The sequence below is a fragment of the Dipodomys merriami genome, unplaced genomic scaffold (assembly GCF_024711535.1).
Source record: "Dipodomys merriami isolate MVZ:Mamm:240054 unplaced genomic scaffold, mDipMer1.0.p SCAF_6, whole genome shotgun sequence".
Lineage (NCBI taxonomy): Eukaryota > Metazoa > Chordata > Mammalia > Rodentia > Heteromyidae > Dipodomys > Dipodomys merriami.
The window spans coordinates 20,929,035-20,941,806 of record NW_027206179.1 but is presented as its reverse complement, the minus strand read 5'-3'; the positions used below and the strand labels follow the sequence as shown (position 1 = coordinate 20,941,806).

At 44.3% G+C, this 12,772-nt stretch overlaps 1 protein-coding gene across 4 annotated transcripts in view; it reads right to left on the bottom strand.

Moving 5' to 3' along the window:
- The window catches only part of Dock9 (dedicator of cytokinesis 9), a 259,631-nt gene extending 251,537 nt beyond the window's left edge, over nucleotides 1-8,094 (bottom strand). For 2 of the 4 annotated variants that reach the window (XM_070002697.1, XM_070002698.1), the window contains exon 1: nucleotides 7,895-8,082. In XM_070002697.1, the coding sequence (XP_069858798.1) occupies nucleotides 7,895-8,023 (129 nt within the window). In that variant the 5' untranslated portion in view covers nucleotides 8,024-8,082. Of the gene's footprint in view, nucleotides 1-7,894 lie in introns of all 4 variants that reach the window. The other 2 variants (XM_070002702.1, XM_070002693.1) reach the window with 2 other exon arrangements.
- Nucleotides 8,095-12,772: the final 4,678 nt, after the last annotated feature.

Below are 12,772 nucleotides of genomic sequence, written 5' to 3'. Positions count from 1 at the left end.
TGGTTACTTTTGAGATAAGGTCTGTACCAGCACCTGAGCCCTAACTTTAGGCTTCTCATCATCGCTTGGATCACAGGCTTCAGCCACTGCATCCAGGTACTAGTAGAATCTTCTAGACTTTCCTATCCTAGTTAGGTTCGCCTCAAGTCACAAGATCCTCCAGATCTCATCCTCCTCAGTAGATAGGATTACATGTCTCCTTTTCCATCTTTGAGCTTCATGGGAATCCAACACTGCTGCTGATAGTCTTTTGCTTTATATTCTCCCATCTTTTTCTCACCACAAAATGCTTTGTAAAATTACAACTTTTGACTCTTGCAGTGATATAATTCTGCAGCCTGGTTTTTATTCCCTTTAATGGTGATTTTTAACAATAACTAATCATATCCTAAAAGCTCTGTGAGAATTTCCTCATTTAATCCTCACAACTTTGAATAGGTGTATTAATAGTCCCCTTTTTTTTTTTAGACAGGAAAAGAGGTCAAAAATGTTTAGCGTCTTGTCTAAGGTCACACACTAACTGGTAACAAAGCAAACTAGCCTAGTCCAAAACTCCTGAACTAACCAATGCTTTCCAATGCTATAATGTAAGAATATTTTCCAAGAAGTTTTTCTCCTAGTACAAAATTTTGATAGCTTTATATATTCTATAATTTATTTAGTCCATTGTTAGAACCTTTAGATGATTTCACATTTTCTGTCTTGAGCAACCAACAATGTGATCTTAGGCTCTGTGCTTTATATACATTTTACATTCAGAAATGCCTATTAATTGTAAATAATGGGCCATGGAATGAAAGCATGTTAAGTTTTTTTTGGTGGGGGGAGAGGGTGGGGAGCAAAGTACAGAAGGCTATATCATCTATCATGTTCTACAACTCCAGGAGATACGGTTTGTATAAAAGGCCATGTGAATGTGGGGTGAGCTGGCTCTGCAAATAAAGTGTTCCATTCATATCATCTTTGCAAATCTGCAGGCAAAATTTACATCTTGCTTTATTTAATGCTTCTTTAATTATTAGCAACACTAAACATTTTTTCTGCTCTTCATTGACTAACTATACTGCTCTTTGAGGAATTGCCTATGAATGTCCTTTCCTATTTTTGTACTGGAGTGTTTTTCATTGTTAAATTGATCGTAATATGACAAAGATTGAGCTACAGATAAACAGCCAGAGGGCAAATAGTGATTCTAAGTTTATTGAATGACTCTTAACTGTATGTTACTTGTGACACGCAGAAAAGAGGTTTAGTGTTAACATGCAGAGACAGTAATCAGAGTGGCATGAAGTCACAGTGCCCAGGTTCAAGACCCAGCCCTTGCACATAGCTATAACTATGACCTTCAGATGTCTTAGCCTCACATACATAAAGCTCTCATGCACAACAGCCTCAGCTCACCAGCAGTAAAGCTCAAGTTCACCCCTATGGCCTAGGCTAAAGCTTCATACTTAAAAATCCCTCTACCCAGGCACCAGTAGCTCATACCTGTAATCCTAGCTACTTAGAAGACTGAGCTCTGAGGATCACAGTTCAAACCTGCCTGGATAAGAAAGACTCTTATCTCCAGTTAATCACTAAAAAGCTGAAGGACAGCTGTGCTCAGGGACAGCACTCCAGGCCTCGAGTTCAAGGCCCAGGACCGGCACCAATAAATAAATAAATAATCCCTCTCCTATCTGAGAATATAGCTAGTGGTAGAATACCAGCCTAACATACATAAGGTCCTGAGTTCTATCACCAGCACTATATTTAAAAAATAATACATACCACAAATTTGTTAAGGTAAGGTATGGTCGCTTTAATACCAATATTCAAGAAGGTTGAGAGGAGGATTGAGCATTCAAGGCCAGCCTGGGCTTTATAATGAAACCCTGTCTCAAAAAAAAAAAAAATCCTCTAACCTCAACTATTGATTTGTGTATGCTGTTTCATTTATGTATTCTTTACATAACTTTTTCTTGGGGGGGTAGGGGTCGTGGTTCTGGGCTTGAACTCAGGGCCTATGCCCTGTCCCTGAGCCTCTTTGTGCTTATGGCTAGCACTCTGCCACTTGAACCCTAGTGCCACTTCCAGCTTTTTCAGTTGTTTATAGGAGATAAGTCTCACAGACTTTCCTGCCCAGGCTAGATTCGAACTGTGATCCTCAGATCTCAGCCTTCTCAGTAGCTAGGATTATAGACATAGGCTACCAGTGTTTGGCTTGAGCCAAATTACAGTAAGCTGTAATTTACTCCAGATGTGAAGTAAAATGAGAATTATTTTAAACACTATTTACTGACTAGTAACCCACCATACTTCACTGCTGTCCGTGGCACCCTAAAAGCTTATATACACAGAGAGACCACTTTCTGGGTTTCCCTTCCATATCACAGGCCTCTCTTCCCATTCTTGGGCTACAAGACACAAAGTCACATTACTTTCTCCCAGGATTAAATGTGAGGAAAGATCTCTCTAAGAAGCATATGTTGTTCATGGGCTGGTTTAAACCTCTTCCCTAGAAATAGTTTTCAAAAAGAAAGGAAAAGAAATCTACTTTATGATGTATCCTCAGCCAACCACTGAATCTGTTCCTAGCTTTAACAACTGTATTTCTCAAACATTTCTCTCCTTTGCTCTTAAAACCTATCCCTCTAAGGAGTGACACTGTCAAAAAAGAAATGTATTCAATATCTGACTTATGTAACTATAATCCCTCTGTATATCACCTTGATAATGACAAAAAACTTTTTTAAAAAAAGAAATGTACTCATTACCTTAATTTTTAAAGTAGAAAAAAATAACTTGCCACTCTTTGCCCAAGTTATTATGACCTGTCTGAGCACACCTAAACATTCTAAGCATTAGTTCAAGTTCTTTGTTTTTTTATTTTTTTATTTTTTTTTTTATTTTTATTTTTTTTGTCGGTCGTGGGGCTTGAACTCTGGGCCTGGGCGTTGTCCCTCAGCTCTTCAGCTCAAGGCGAGCGCTCTACCACTTGAGCTACAACGCCACTTCCGGTTTTCTGGTGGTTTATTGGAGATAGGAGTCTCACGGTCTTTCTTGCCTGGACTGGCTTTGAACCATGATCCTCAGATCTCAGCCTCCTGAGTAGCTAGGATTACAGGCGTGAGCCACCAGCGCCCGGCCTTTGTTTTTTTAGAAAAAAAAATTTAAGTCTTGTTTGTCTATTATCTTCCAAGACCAGTTCAATTCTTCTGTCCAAGTACACTGTTTCCCTGTGATTTCACCTTCCTCTATTTTCTGAACCACACTTCTGACTCTTTTATGCACAGTTATGTCTGTTGAGAGACAACTGTCCGGACTGCTTGTTTAGATCATAAACCCTTACAGACACAGACCTGCTGGAATGTCATACTCTCAACCTCCAGCAGGGAGTCCTAACCCAGAACCAGACCTCCAAAAATATGTATATAGATTTCCAAATTTCTTTCTTTCCTGATTAAGTTCAAGGCATAACTAATATTCTCTGATTTCCTAATATACAAATGAACTAGAAACCAAAGAAATTGTGCCTGTTGTTGATTATCTAGTTGGAGATGGGCCTCCACCCTTCTTCCTGTGTTTGGGGACATTTTTGTTTATTAGGACTCCACTAGAGGGTAAAGAACTACAGTGAGTTAACACTCAGGCCAGTTCAATTGGCAATATGTTAACATATCTGATTTAAAATTATAGCCAAAATGAGGTTCTATCTTTCCTGAGGATTTCAAAGACTACCCCCATTGGGGGAGGGTCTCACATTACCTCAGCTAACACTGGAATCTTAAGTTGACTGAACAGGACCCAAGCACAGAGTGCAGCATATTGTCATCCAAGGCCTCCTGCTCATTCTCCTCCAGTAACACAAAGGAAAATTGGGCAATGACCTGACTTGGTGTCATTTCATTTCATATCACTGGGCCTCAAGGGGTGTGGAAGGATAGCCTTGGCAAGGACTTGACACTAAAGGAGAGTTTGAAGCTGAACATGCTCAGATAAGATCAGTAAGGAAGCCAGGCAGCCAGATGACTTGTACATCAATACCCAAGCACAAGACAGACAGCAAACCCATGCAAAGTAAAGTGTCACAATATTTATACCAATCTTTCACAGAAAGGATAATTTTAGTCCCTGGGTGGTATATTCTCTTAGATCTAGGCCATTCTGATACTGTCTTTCATGTATCTGAAAGATCTAAGGTAAAATTTCTTCAGGAGATCCAAAAGCAATCACCACTTGTTCAGGGAATTGATTCTAGTTTTCCCCCTGGTCTCTCACACACATTTTGAACTTGCAGCTCTCTTAACTATTCTAATACATAGACATCTAATCAAATTTGTGAGGATTCTTATTCATTACCATAAAAGCATAAATTATTTTTCCCACAGCTAGGAATCTTACTAGTAATACCTCTATACTACTCTTATAAAGTAATTTAGAATGTTTGTTGATGAATCAGGGACTCGAGACGTATTTATACATCAGGGACCCTGAGGTTCAGAAAAATTAAGCAGTAATCCAAGTAAGCTTAAGTAGCTGACAGTGTCAGGCATATAGCAAAACATTAATCCTCAACTCTACAAGATAAATAGGATTTTTATGTCTACTCTTCAAATGAAAATACTGAGGCTCAGAATATACCTACAAATGCACAACTGGTACAAAACCAATAGAATAAAACTCAGAAGACCTAACCTCAAGGAGGGTTTCGAATAATGCTCATGAATGAGCTAACAGTGGGAAAGGGCCTGCAAAAATTTTCTGGATCTTTATTAGAACAAAGTAACAATCAAAAATCTTTTTTGTTTTTTTTTGGTCAGTTGTAGGGCTTGAACTCTGGGCCTGGGCACCATTCCTGCACGCTTCAGTTCAAGGCAAGAGCTCTACCACTTGAACCACAGCACCACTTCCGGTTTTCTAGTGGTTTATTGGAGATAAGAGTCTCACGAACTTTCCTGCCTGGGCTGCCTTTGAACCACAGTCCTCAGATCTCAGCCTACTGAGTAGCTAGGATTACAGGTGTGAGTCACTGGCACCCAGCAACTCAAAAATCATTTTTTTAACCTGAGAAATTTGAATACCACATTAGTAAATTATTATTACTTGCTTCCCAATAGAGTTACCTAAAAATATTTCTATTATTAATAATATGTACTAGGTATACAGTGGTGTAAAGCCAGGAACTTAAGTGGACAGATGAAATATGCTTGGCAAAATCTTAGTAATTATTAAATCTGGATTATGAAACATTATATTATTCTCTCTGTTTTCATATGCTTAATTTCCAAGTTTGTCAAATTAATACAAAATTACTTATAAAGGCCCGCAAACATGAGAAAAATTATAATCACTTTCATATTTTAAAATGTGTTTTTTAATAGCAACTTTCAATACCCACAAACCCACTTCATTTGTGATTTAGGAACCCTCGATCATCTATCACTCATCAATACTAGAACTAGTTAGACTCATACTTCATTAATTTGTTTTTGGCCATTTGCAGAACTGCTTTATTGGTTAGTAGTTAAGAATATTTATTGAGCAGCTATTATGCTGTGGGTATTATTGTATTAGCACAGACCCAGGTTATCAAAAGCAGAACAAAAGCCAGGAGCTGGTGGCTCACACTTATAATCCTATTAGGAAACTGAGATCTGAGGATTACAGTTCAAAACCAGCCCAGGTAGAAAAGTCTGTGAGATTCTCATCTCCAATTAATTCCAACAAAAAGTCTGTGAGAGTCTTATCTCCAATTAAATCCAGCAAAAAGCTGGAAGTGGAGTCATGGCTCAAGTGATAAAGTGCCAGCCTGGAGCAAAAAAAGCCATGGGAGAGCATGAAGCCCTAAGTTCAAGCCTCAGAATTGATGCATGAGTGTGCACACACATGCACGTGCATGTGCACGTGCATGCACGCGCGTGCGCGCGCGCACACACACACACACACACACACCAGCAGAGTAATATTTGCATCCAAGTCTACATGGACAGAGCAAGACTTGCTTGCTGCACTGCCCCCTAAGAGGATCAAGGTTACCTTCCCAGAGCTTCATACAACAGAGTCAAACTAGAATTTATGTGACAGGTGCACCTGCTGTGGCTTCCTGGCAGACCCTGGAGCAGCAAGAAAAAGAAAGCAATGGCAGAATACCAGGCAAGAGGTGAGAGGGATGAGGTTTACAGGTAGTTTTTAGTGCCTGTAAAGCTCCCAGATTCTCTTTCTGCATGAAGAAAAACTGTAATGCATTCCCACCCAAACAAAAAGGCCATCTCACACCTGAGTGAGCCCACCAACTAACCTGCATCTTGTGACTGTTTCATAGATATCTTCCTAGAAGGGCAGAGATATTCAAGGACTACTGCAAATTAGTAAATAATAGTGATGCACCAGTGCTAGTACTTCTGTACTCCACCAAACTAGCTTTTACAGTCTTCTCTCCTCCTCTTCAGTGGTCTGTCATGTCAGCACTATGAAAATGGCAGCATGGAAATGAGTTTTATTTACTCTTCTTTTGCCTCGAATTCCTAATGAGCACAGAGGGCAAAATTAAGGGGGAAAAAGTTCCAGAAAAGATGCGACAGAGGTTACTAGCTTTATCCTTGACATATTCTAACAAAAGTCGGTGGTACTTAGGCCAAAACAGCAGAAGTTATCTGGGATTATGGAAAAGATAGCCAGGTTCTTGTTTTCTTAACTCAAAAATAAAATAAAATCCCTGTTTATCACAGATCAAACTGAAGTTTGAGAAATCTAGGGGTGAGTTGGCAGAGCAGGTAGAGAAGAGAAAAAAAAAACTAAGCAAACTGGATATGGAAATCAGCAACTATCTCTATAAACATCATTCGTACAGTTCTCTGCCCAGGACAGGAATCGATCTGTCACTAAAGTAAAGCATCTGCTGCTATGTGAGGAGACCCAGTAGCTTCGACAACGCCACAAGGCCAGACAATCGCTTTCAAGGCTCCTCTTCTTACGCTGTTAAGACAAACAGCACAAGTCACCCACCCACAAACAAGCAGCCTCTTTTTAAAAAATAAAAGCCAGCGACAACGTAAGGGAGCTGCTAAAAGTTTCCAGCTGCCCTGCAGAGCTCACTCCTGCGCGAACGACCTACACTCCCTACCATCCCAGCCATCCGGATCTGTCTCCTGGCCAAACATCGCAGGATCAGCTCTGACAGTGGAAAAGTTGATTGGAAAGTTCATATTCCTCTCACCCAAAGGCCTGTTCTCTAAAGACGTTCGGCCACGACCAGATTCATGTTGGATTGGCTTGCTCTGCCTGCCTCAAATCCCAAATTTCGACGTGATGTGTAGGAATGCTGAAATCACCCAAGGTTCCTAGCAGAGCTCCCTAACCCTTCATCAGTGGCGACAAACCTCTGACTACCTGCCTGTGACAGTGGCGAGGGGAAGAGGGATGCTGAACCCCTTTCCTCCAAGAGTGCAGCCTCCCCAGGAGACCCCTTCCCCTCCATCTCCAATCTTCGGGGGGGGGAGGGACAGACCGGATTTGGAAGCCCCTAACTCCACTCCCAGGCGCGGGGCCAGGCCACAGGTGCAATGCTAGTCCAGAACGTTCGGAGGATGAGGGGCAATGGGTAAGGCGAGTCATTTCGCAGTTGGCAGAGGTAGGTACCGTGGGGGCGGGGAGGCTGAGGCAAAGAGCGACCTCACTTCCGAGGAAATTTCCCAGGACCGGGAGGGACTGTGACTGGGAGAAAAATCCCGGGATTCCAGGAGGGCAAAGGGAGAGTCCGTCCCTCCGGGACCCTCCTCCTGTCCCCTCCGCGTCCCTCCCCTCCCCTGCCCTCCTCGGCGCCCCCCGCAGCCCAGCGGGCTCCCGGCTCCACCATTCCAAAGCTCAGTCCAGCCCCGGGTACCTGCGCCCGCCTCCCCCGTCCCGCACTCACCAGCAGCACCGAGCCGCGCACCACCTCCGACACGCTCTGCCGCAGCTCGGCCGCCGTGCCCGGCTTACTCAGCGCCCGGGTGAACTTCCGAGTCTCCGCCGAGGCGGGGAGCAGCGGCGGCTGCGACATCCTCCCGCCGCCACCGCGGCCGCCGCCGCCTGTCCCCAGTCCCGCGGCCCGGCCCGGCCGCGCCGCCGCCAGGTGCGCCCCCGGCGCTCGGCCCGCTCCGCCCTCAGCTCCCGCCGCCGCCGCCGCCCGCCGCGCGTCCACCCCGGCAGCCCGGGCCGCGCCCTCCGCGCCGTGTCACGCCCCGAGGCGCCCCCCTCGGCGTCCGCGGTTCCCCGCGCTCCGAACGCGGTCCCGACTCGCTCGGGAGGACGGTGCGTGAGGCGGCAGCTCCCCCATGCCACCAGCCCAGGTCCCCGGCCGCTCGCCGGGCCGCCTCCTCGGGGCGGGGTGTCCGGCACAGCGCGGGCGGGGCGGAGCGGCCGGCGGGCGGGCGGGGGAGGGGCGGGCGCTGCGGGACGGCGGCCCCGCGCGGGAGCCGGGCGGAGAGGCCGACGTGGGCTACGCGCCGCTTAGAACCCCCTCCCCCTTCGCGAGGGCCGGGGAGCCCTCGGCTAGAGGAACCCCTCCTCGCTCATGGGGACCCCGAGGTCCCGGCGGGAGGGGAGGCCCGATGGCACCGCGCCCCGTGCGCGGGGGCTTCTGCTGGGACGGGGTCTCTGAGTGGCCTTGACCGGCACGGATACCCTACGGCGACGGGGCGAAGCGCTTCTGCCCGGACTCGAGCCCACCTCGTCGCCCCCTGAGGCGTCGGGCGGACCGCGGAAGTCGGGAGCCGCGGGGGATACACGCAGCCCGGCCCGCCGGCTGTGGGCGCCCGTGACGCGGGCGGACCTTGCGGCCTCGCTTATCTCGCGGCTGGCCTGAGGGCGACGATGTACTAGGGGTTTAGGTGACTGGGCGGCGCGCCCGGGCTGAAGTGGCGCGACTGCCGCCCCTCAGCAGCCGGAGCTCGCCGCGACCCCAGCCCGGCACTGCTGACGTGCGGAACTTCTCCTCACGGGGCCTCTCCCGCTTTCCAGCCCCACCGGACCCTCAAGGAGCTGCCCCTTCCTCCCTCGGCGGGCTGCAGCCTAAGGCTGACCCAACGGCCCCAGAGGGCCCCGGGGCACCGGAGATTTGTGCTTCGGAAGCGGCGCGCATGCTCAGTGGTTTCGGTTTGGGCGGGTTCCTGGGGCGGGGAGCGTCTCTTTAAGGACGTTTCGCTGATTGGTCAGTCTTCTAAGGCCACGCCCATCACCTACTGATGGACAGCTCCTTACCTGCAGGGTTGGCTTCCTCAAGGTGCAGTGGTCTTTAAAACTGTCTTGGGGGATTCCACGCTGCACTTTCCACCCACGTACCTCGAAGCTTCGTAGTCTTGGCGGTAGAAGATTCTACTTCACAAGCGAGCCAAACATTGGCCTAAAGTGTAGTCTTAAATTGGTAGGAAAAAAATACCATCTAGTAAGAATAGCAAAACCACGGTTCTGGAGTTAATGGGTAGGTCCAGCATATAATAAGACTAGATGTTAGGCATGCAGTCGGCCTTCAATAAATGCTTGCTGGATTGGGTTGCTTTCCTCGTGGATCAAGATCACAGGATAGGGCAATGAGTGAACCTGACAGGTTGGAAGATAAAGCAAGGAATGTGCCCTTAAAAGCTATTACTCATCAATCATTTCGTCCTCTATGAACTGAGGGTGACCAAGATTAGAGCTAAGTGACCCCAACAGAGCAGGTGGAAAGTGTTGCAGGCCTACTTCACCATGCCTTCTGTGAGAAACAGCTACTATTTTGTGTGAGCTTTCCCTGTGTGCATTTACACTAGTGGGGTGGGGGGATGTCAGTATTGTTCTTATCTGAACTGTTAAAACTAGTCTGAACACCACGGTTTCCCTTTGAACTTCTGATTCCCTAAAAAGTCCTAGACAATACAAACTTTCCCCTAGCTGGGTTACCTTGGCTCCCTAAGCCATATCTACTTCCAAGGAGCAAACATTGTATATTTTCATTTTAAAAAAAAAAAAAAGTTCTACTATGGCTTCGGGGACTGTAGGGGGAGTCAAGTCTGCAACAGCAAGTAGTAACTTCTCTCCCTTCTCAGTATTTTGATGATGACTTTGGCTTGCCAAATATCACTATGGGAAGGAGGGATTCAAGTAACAACAAAAGCATTCTAAGGGTGTGGAGTTTTGTTTTCTTTTTTCTTTTCCTACTTGATTAAGAAATACACCATGGAGCCTGGCACTGATGGCTCATGCCTGTAATCCTAAACTACTCTGGAGGCAGAGACCTGAAGATCCACAGTCTAAAGCCTGCCCAGGAAAGAAAGTCTATGACACTCTCCTCTCCAATTAGCCACCATAAAGGTGAAAATGGAACTGTGATTCCAATGGTAGAGTGCTAGTCTTGAGCATAAAATCCCAGGGGAGACAGCTAGGCCCTGCATTCAGGCTCTTGGACTGGCAAAAAGAGTTGTAATTCATTATCAGTAATTTCAGACTTACTGTAACCACCCACCTGGAAGAAGTGGATGATCAAAAATTCCACTAGAACAGATTCATTTCACTTCTGAACATCTGGGGCTGAGGCTGGAACTGACTGATGCCAAAATCTCAGAGTATCAGTGTCCCTAAATGAATTCCTTAGTCTGTAGCTTGGAATTCTAGTTTGAGAGGTCTGTGTAGACTGAAAACAACAGTAAAACAACAGCTATGGGTTACCTCTTCCTTCACAATTTTTTGGGTACCCGATATTCAATGAAATAGAGCATAAAAGTTCTTTGAAGACAATTATAATCTGTTTGGGTAAGTTCTGTCCAATAATGCAAATATAAAACAAGGTTAAACATTAAGGATGGAAGAGATTAAAAGAGCAAATAATCATGCCCTAAATGGAAAATACAGCTATTTTATGTAACAGATAAGGAAAAGCACTTTCCATGAGCCAGTTTGATTACTAAAGTAAGCTGCCCAGAAAAGATCCATTTACAACCAAATATTACATTCAGACTAGGGCAATCAATTACCTCACTACAGGAGACACAGAGAATACTAAAAAAAAAAAAAAAAAAAAAAAAAAAAGTTTTTTAAAAATCTTACAACCTGTACTTTTCAATGATTTAAACTACATTTATTATAAAATATTTTCATCCAGCAAAGTAGTTTTCCCAGTGGCAAATGAGAACCTAGTGACAGCTGTGGCACTGCAATTTCTTAACACAATTTTAAGTCCATGGGTTTCTATTCATTATGCTCCATCCTGAGGAAATGTGAAAAGTAAAACAGTTACTGGACTCAGTGTCAAAACCAAACTTTCTGTCCAGTGGATCCTCCTTCTGCTTAGCCTGTGGACAATGAAAGTTGTTATTTGTACTTTTTACTCGTTCATCCTGACAGACCAGTCTCATTACTTCTACCATTCAGTGATCAGAGAAAAAAAATATTAACATCCATTCAGAAAAATTAAAAGTTTTAACAGTAAACTGAAGAAATATGTAAGCCATAACACACAAACAAAATGTAAAGAATTGACAGGGTACGAGTAATTAAGTAATTGAGGCCCACTGCTGAAGGCTCATACCTATAATCCTAGTTACCTGAGGATCCTGGTTCAAAGCTAGACTGGGCAGGAAAGTCTATGAGACTCTTATCTCCAATTATCCACCTGAAAACAGAAGTGGAGCTGTGTCTCAACGTGGTAGAGTGCTAGCCTTGCTCAGAAAAGCTTGGGAACAGTACCCAAGCCCTGAATTCAAGCCCCATGACCAACAAAATTTTTTTTAAAAAATCCTAGCTGAGAAGGCTGAGATCTGATGGTCGTGGTCTAAAGACAACTTAGACAAAAAAAAAAGAAGCCAGAAGTAGAAGTATGGCTCAATAGTAGAGCACCAGCCTTGAGCAAATATCTAAGTGAGAGCACAAGACCTTAAGTTCAGGATCAAGTACTATCCCTCAAAAAAAAAAAAAAAAGTAAAGAATTATTCATAAAATTACTCTATTCCCTTGAAAAACTATAAGTGATCTCGACTTAGAGGAAGAGGCAGCCATATGGGATTTCTTGATATTTATTTATTAACAGGGTATTGCTATATAGGCTAGGCCAGCCTGGAACTCACAATCATCCTGCTTCAGCTTCCTGAATACTGGGACTAAGATATGCACCACCATACTGTTCCTTTTCATCTATTTTAAGTTTTCTTATTGAAATACTGCCTAGATAACTAGAATGATCTATAATTTTTCTAATATGGATTAAGCTATTTATTAATATCTATTATTTTATACATGGAATCGTTTATAAATAATAATTTGGAATAGAATAAGAAAGGTAGGCCCTTAAATTTATACTCATCCTTAATTAGCTGAAACAAATTTATTCATTTACTAGATAATATCCTGAGCACTAACTCTATAATAGGATACTACTAAGTACTTAAGATATAGTAAAAGCTTTACCAGCTATACATTTGACAAAGGCCTAATATCCAAAATATACAAGGAGCTCAAGAAACTAACCCATCAAAACTAATAAACCAATCAATAAATGGGTAAAATAGCTAAAGAAAGACTTCTGAGATGTAGGAATGGCCAATAAGCACATAAGGATTGCTCATCATTCCTGGCCATAAAGGAAATGCAAATTAAAACCCCATCTCACCCCAGTTAGATTGGCCAGTATGGAGAATTCAAACAATAACAAGTACTGGTGGGAATGTGGGGGGAAAGGAACCCTATTGCACTTTTGGTGAGAATGTAAACTGGTAAATCACTCTGAATGGCAGTTTGGAGATTCCTCAAAAAAACTAAACATAGAGCTTCCCTACAATCC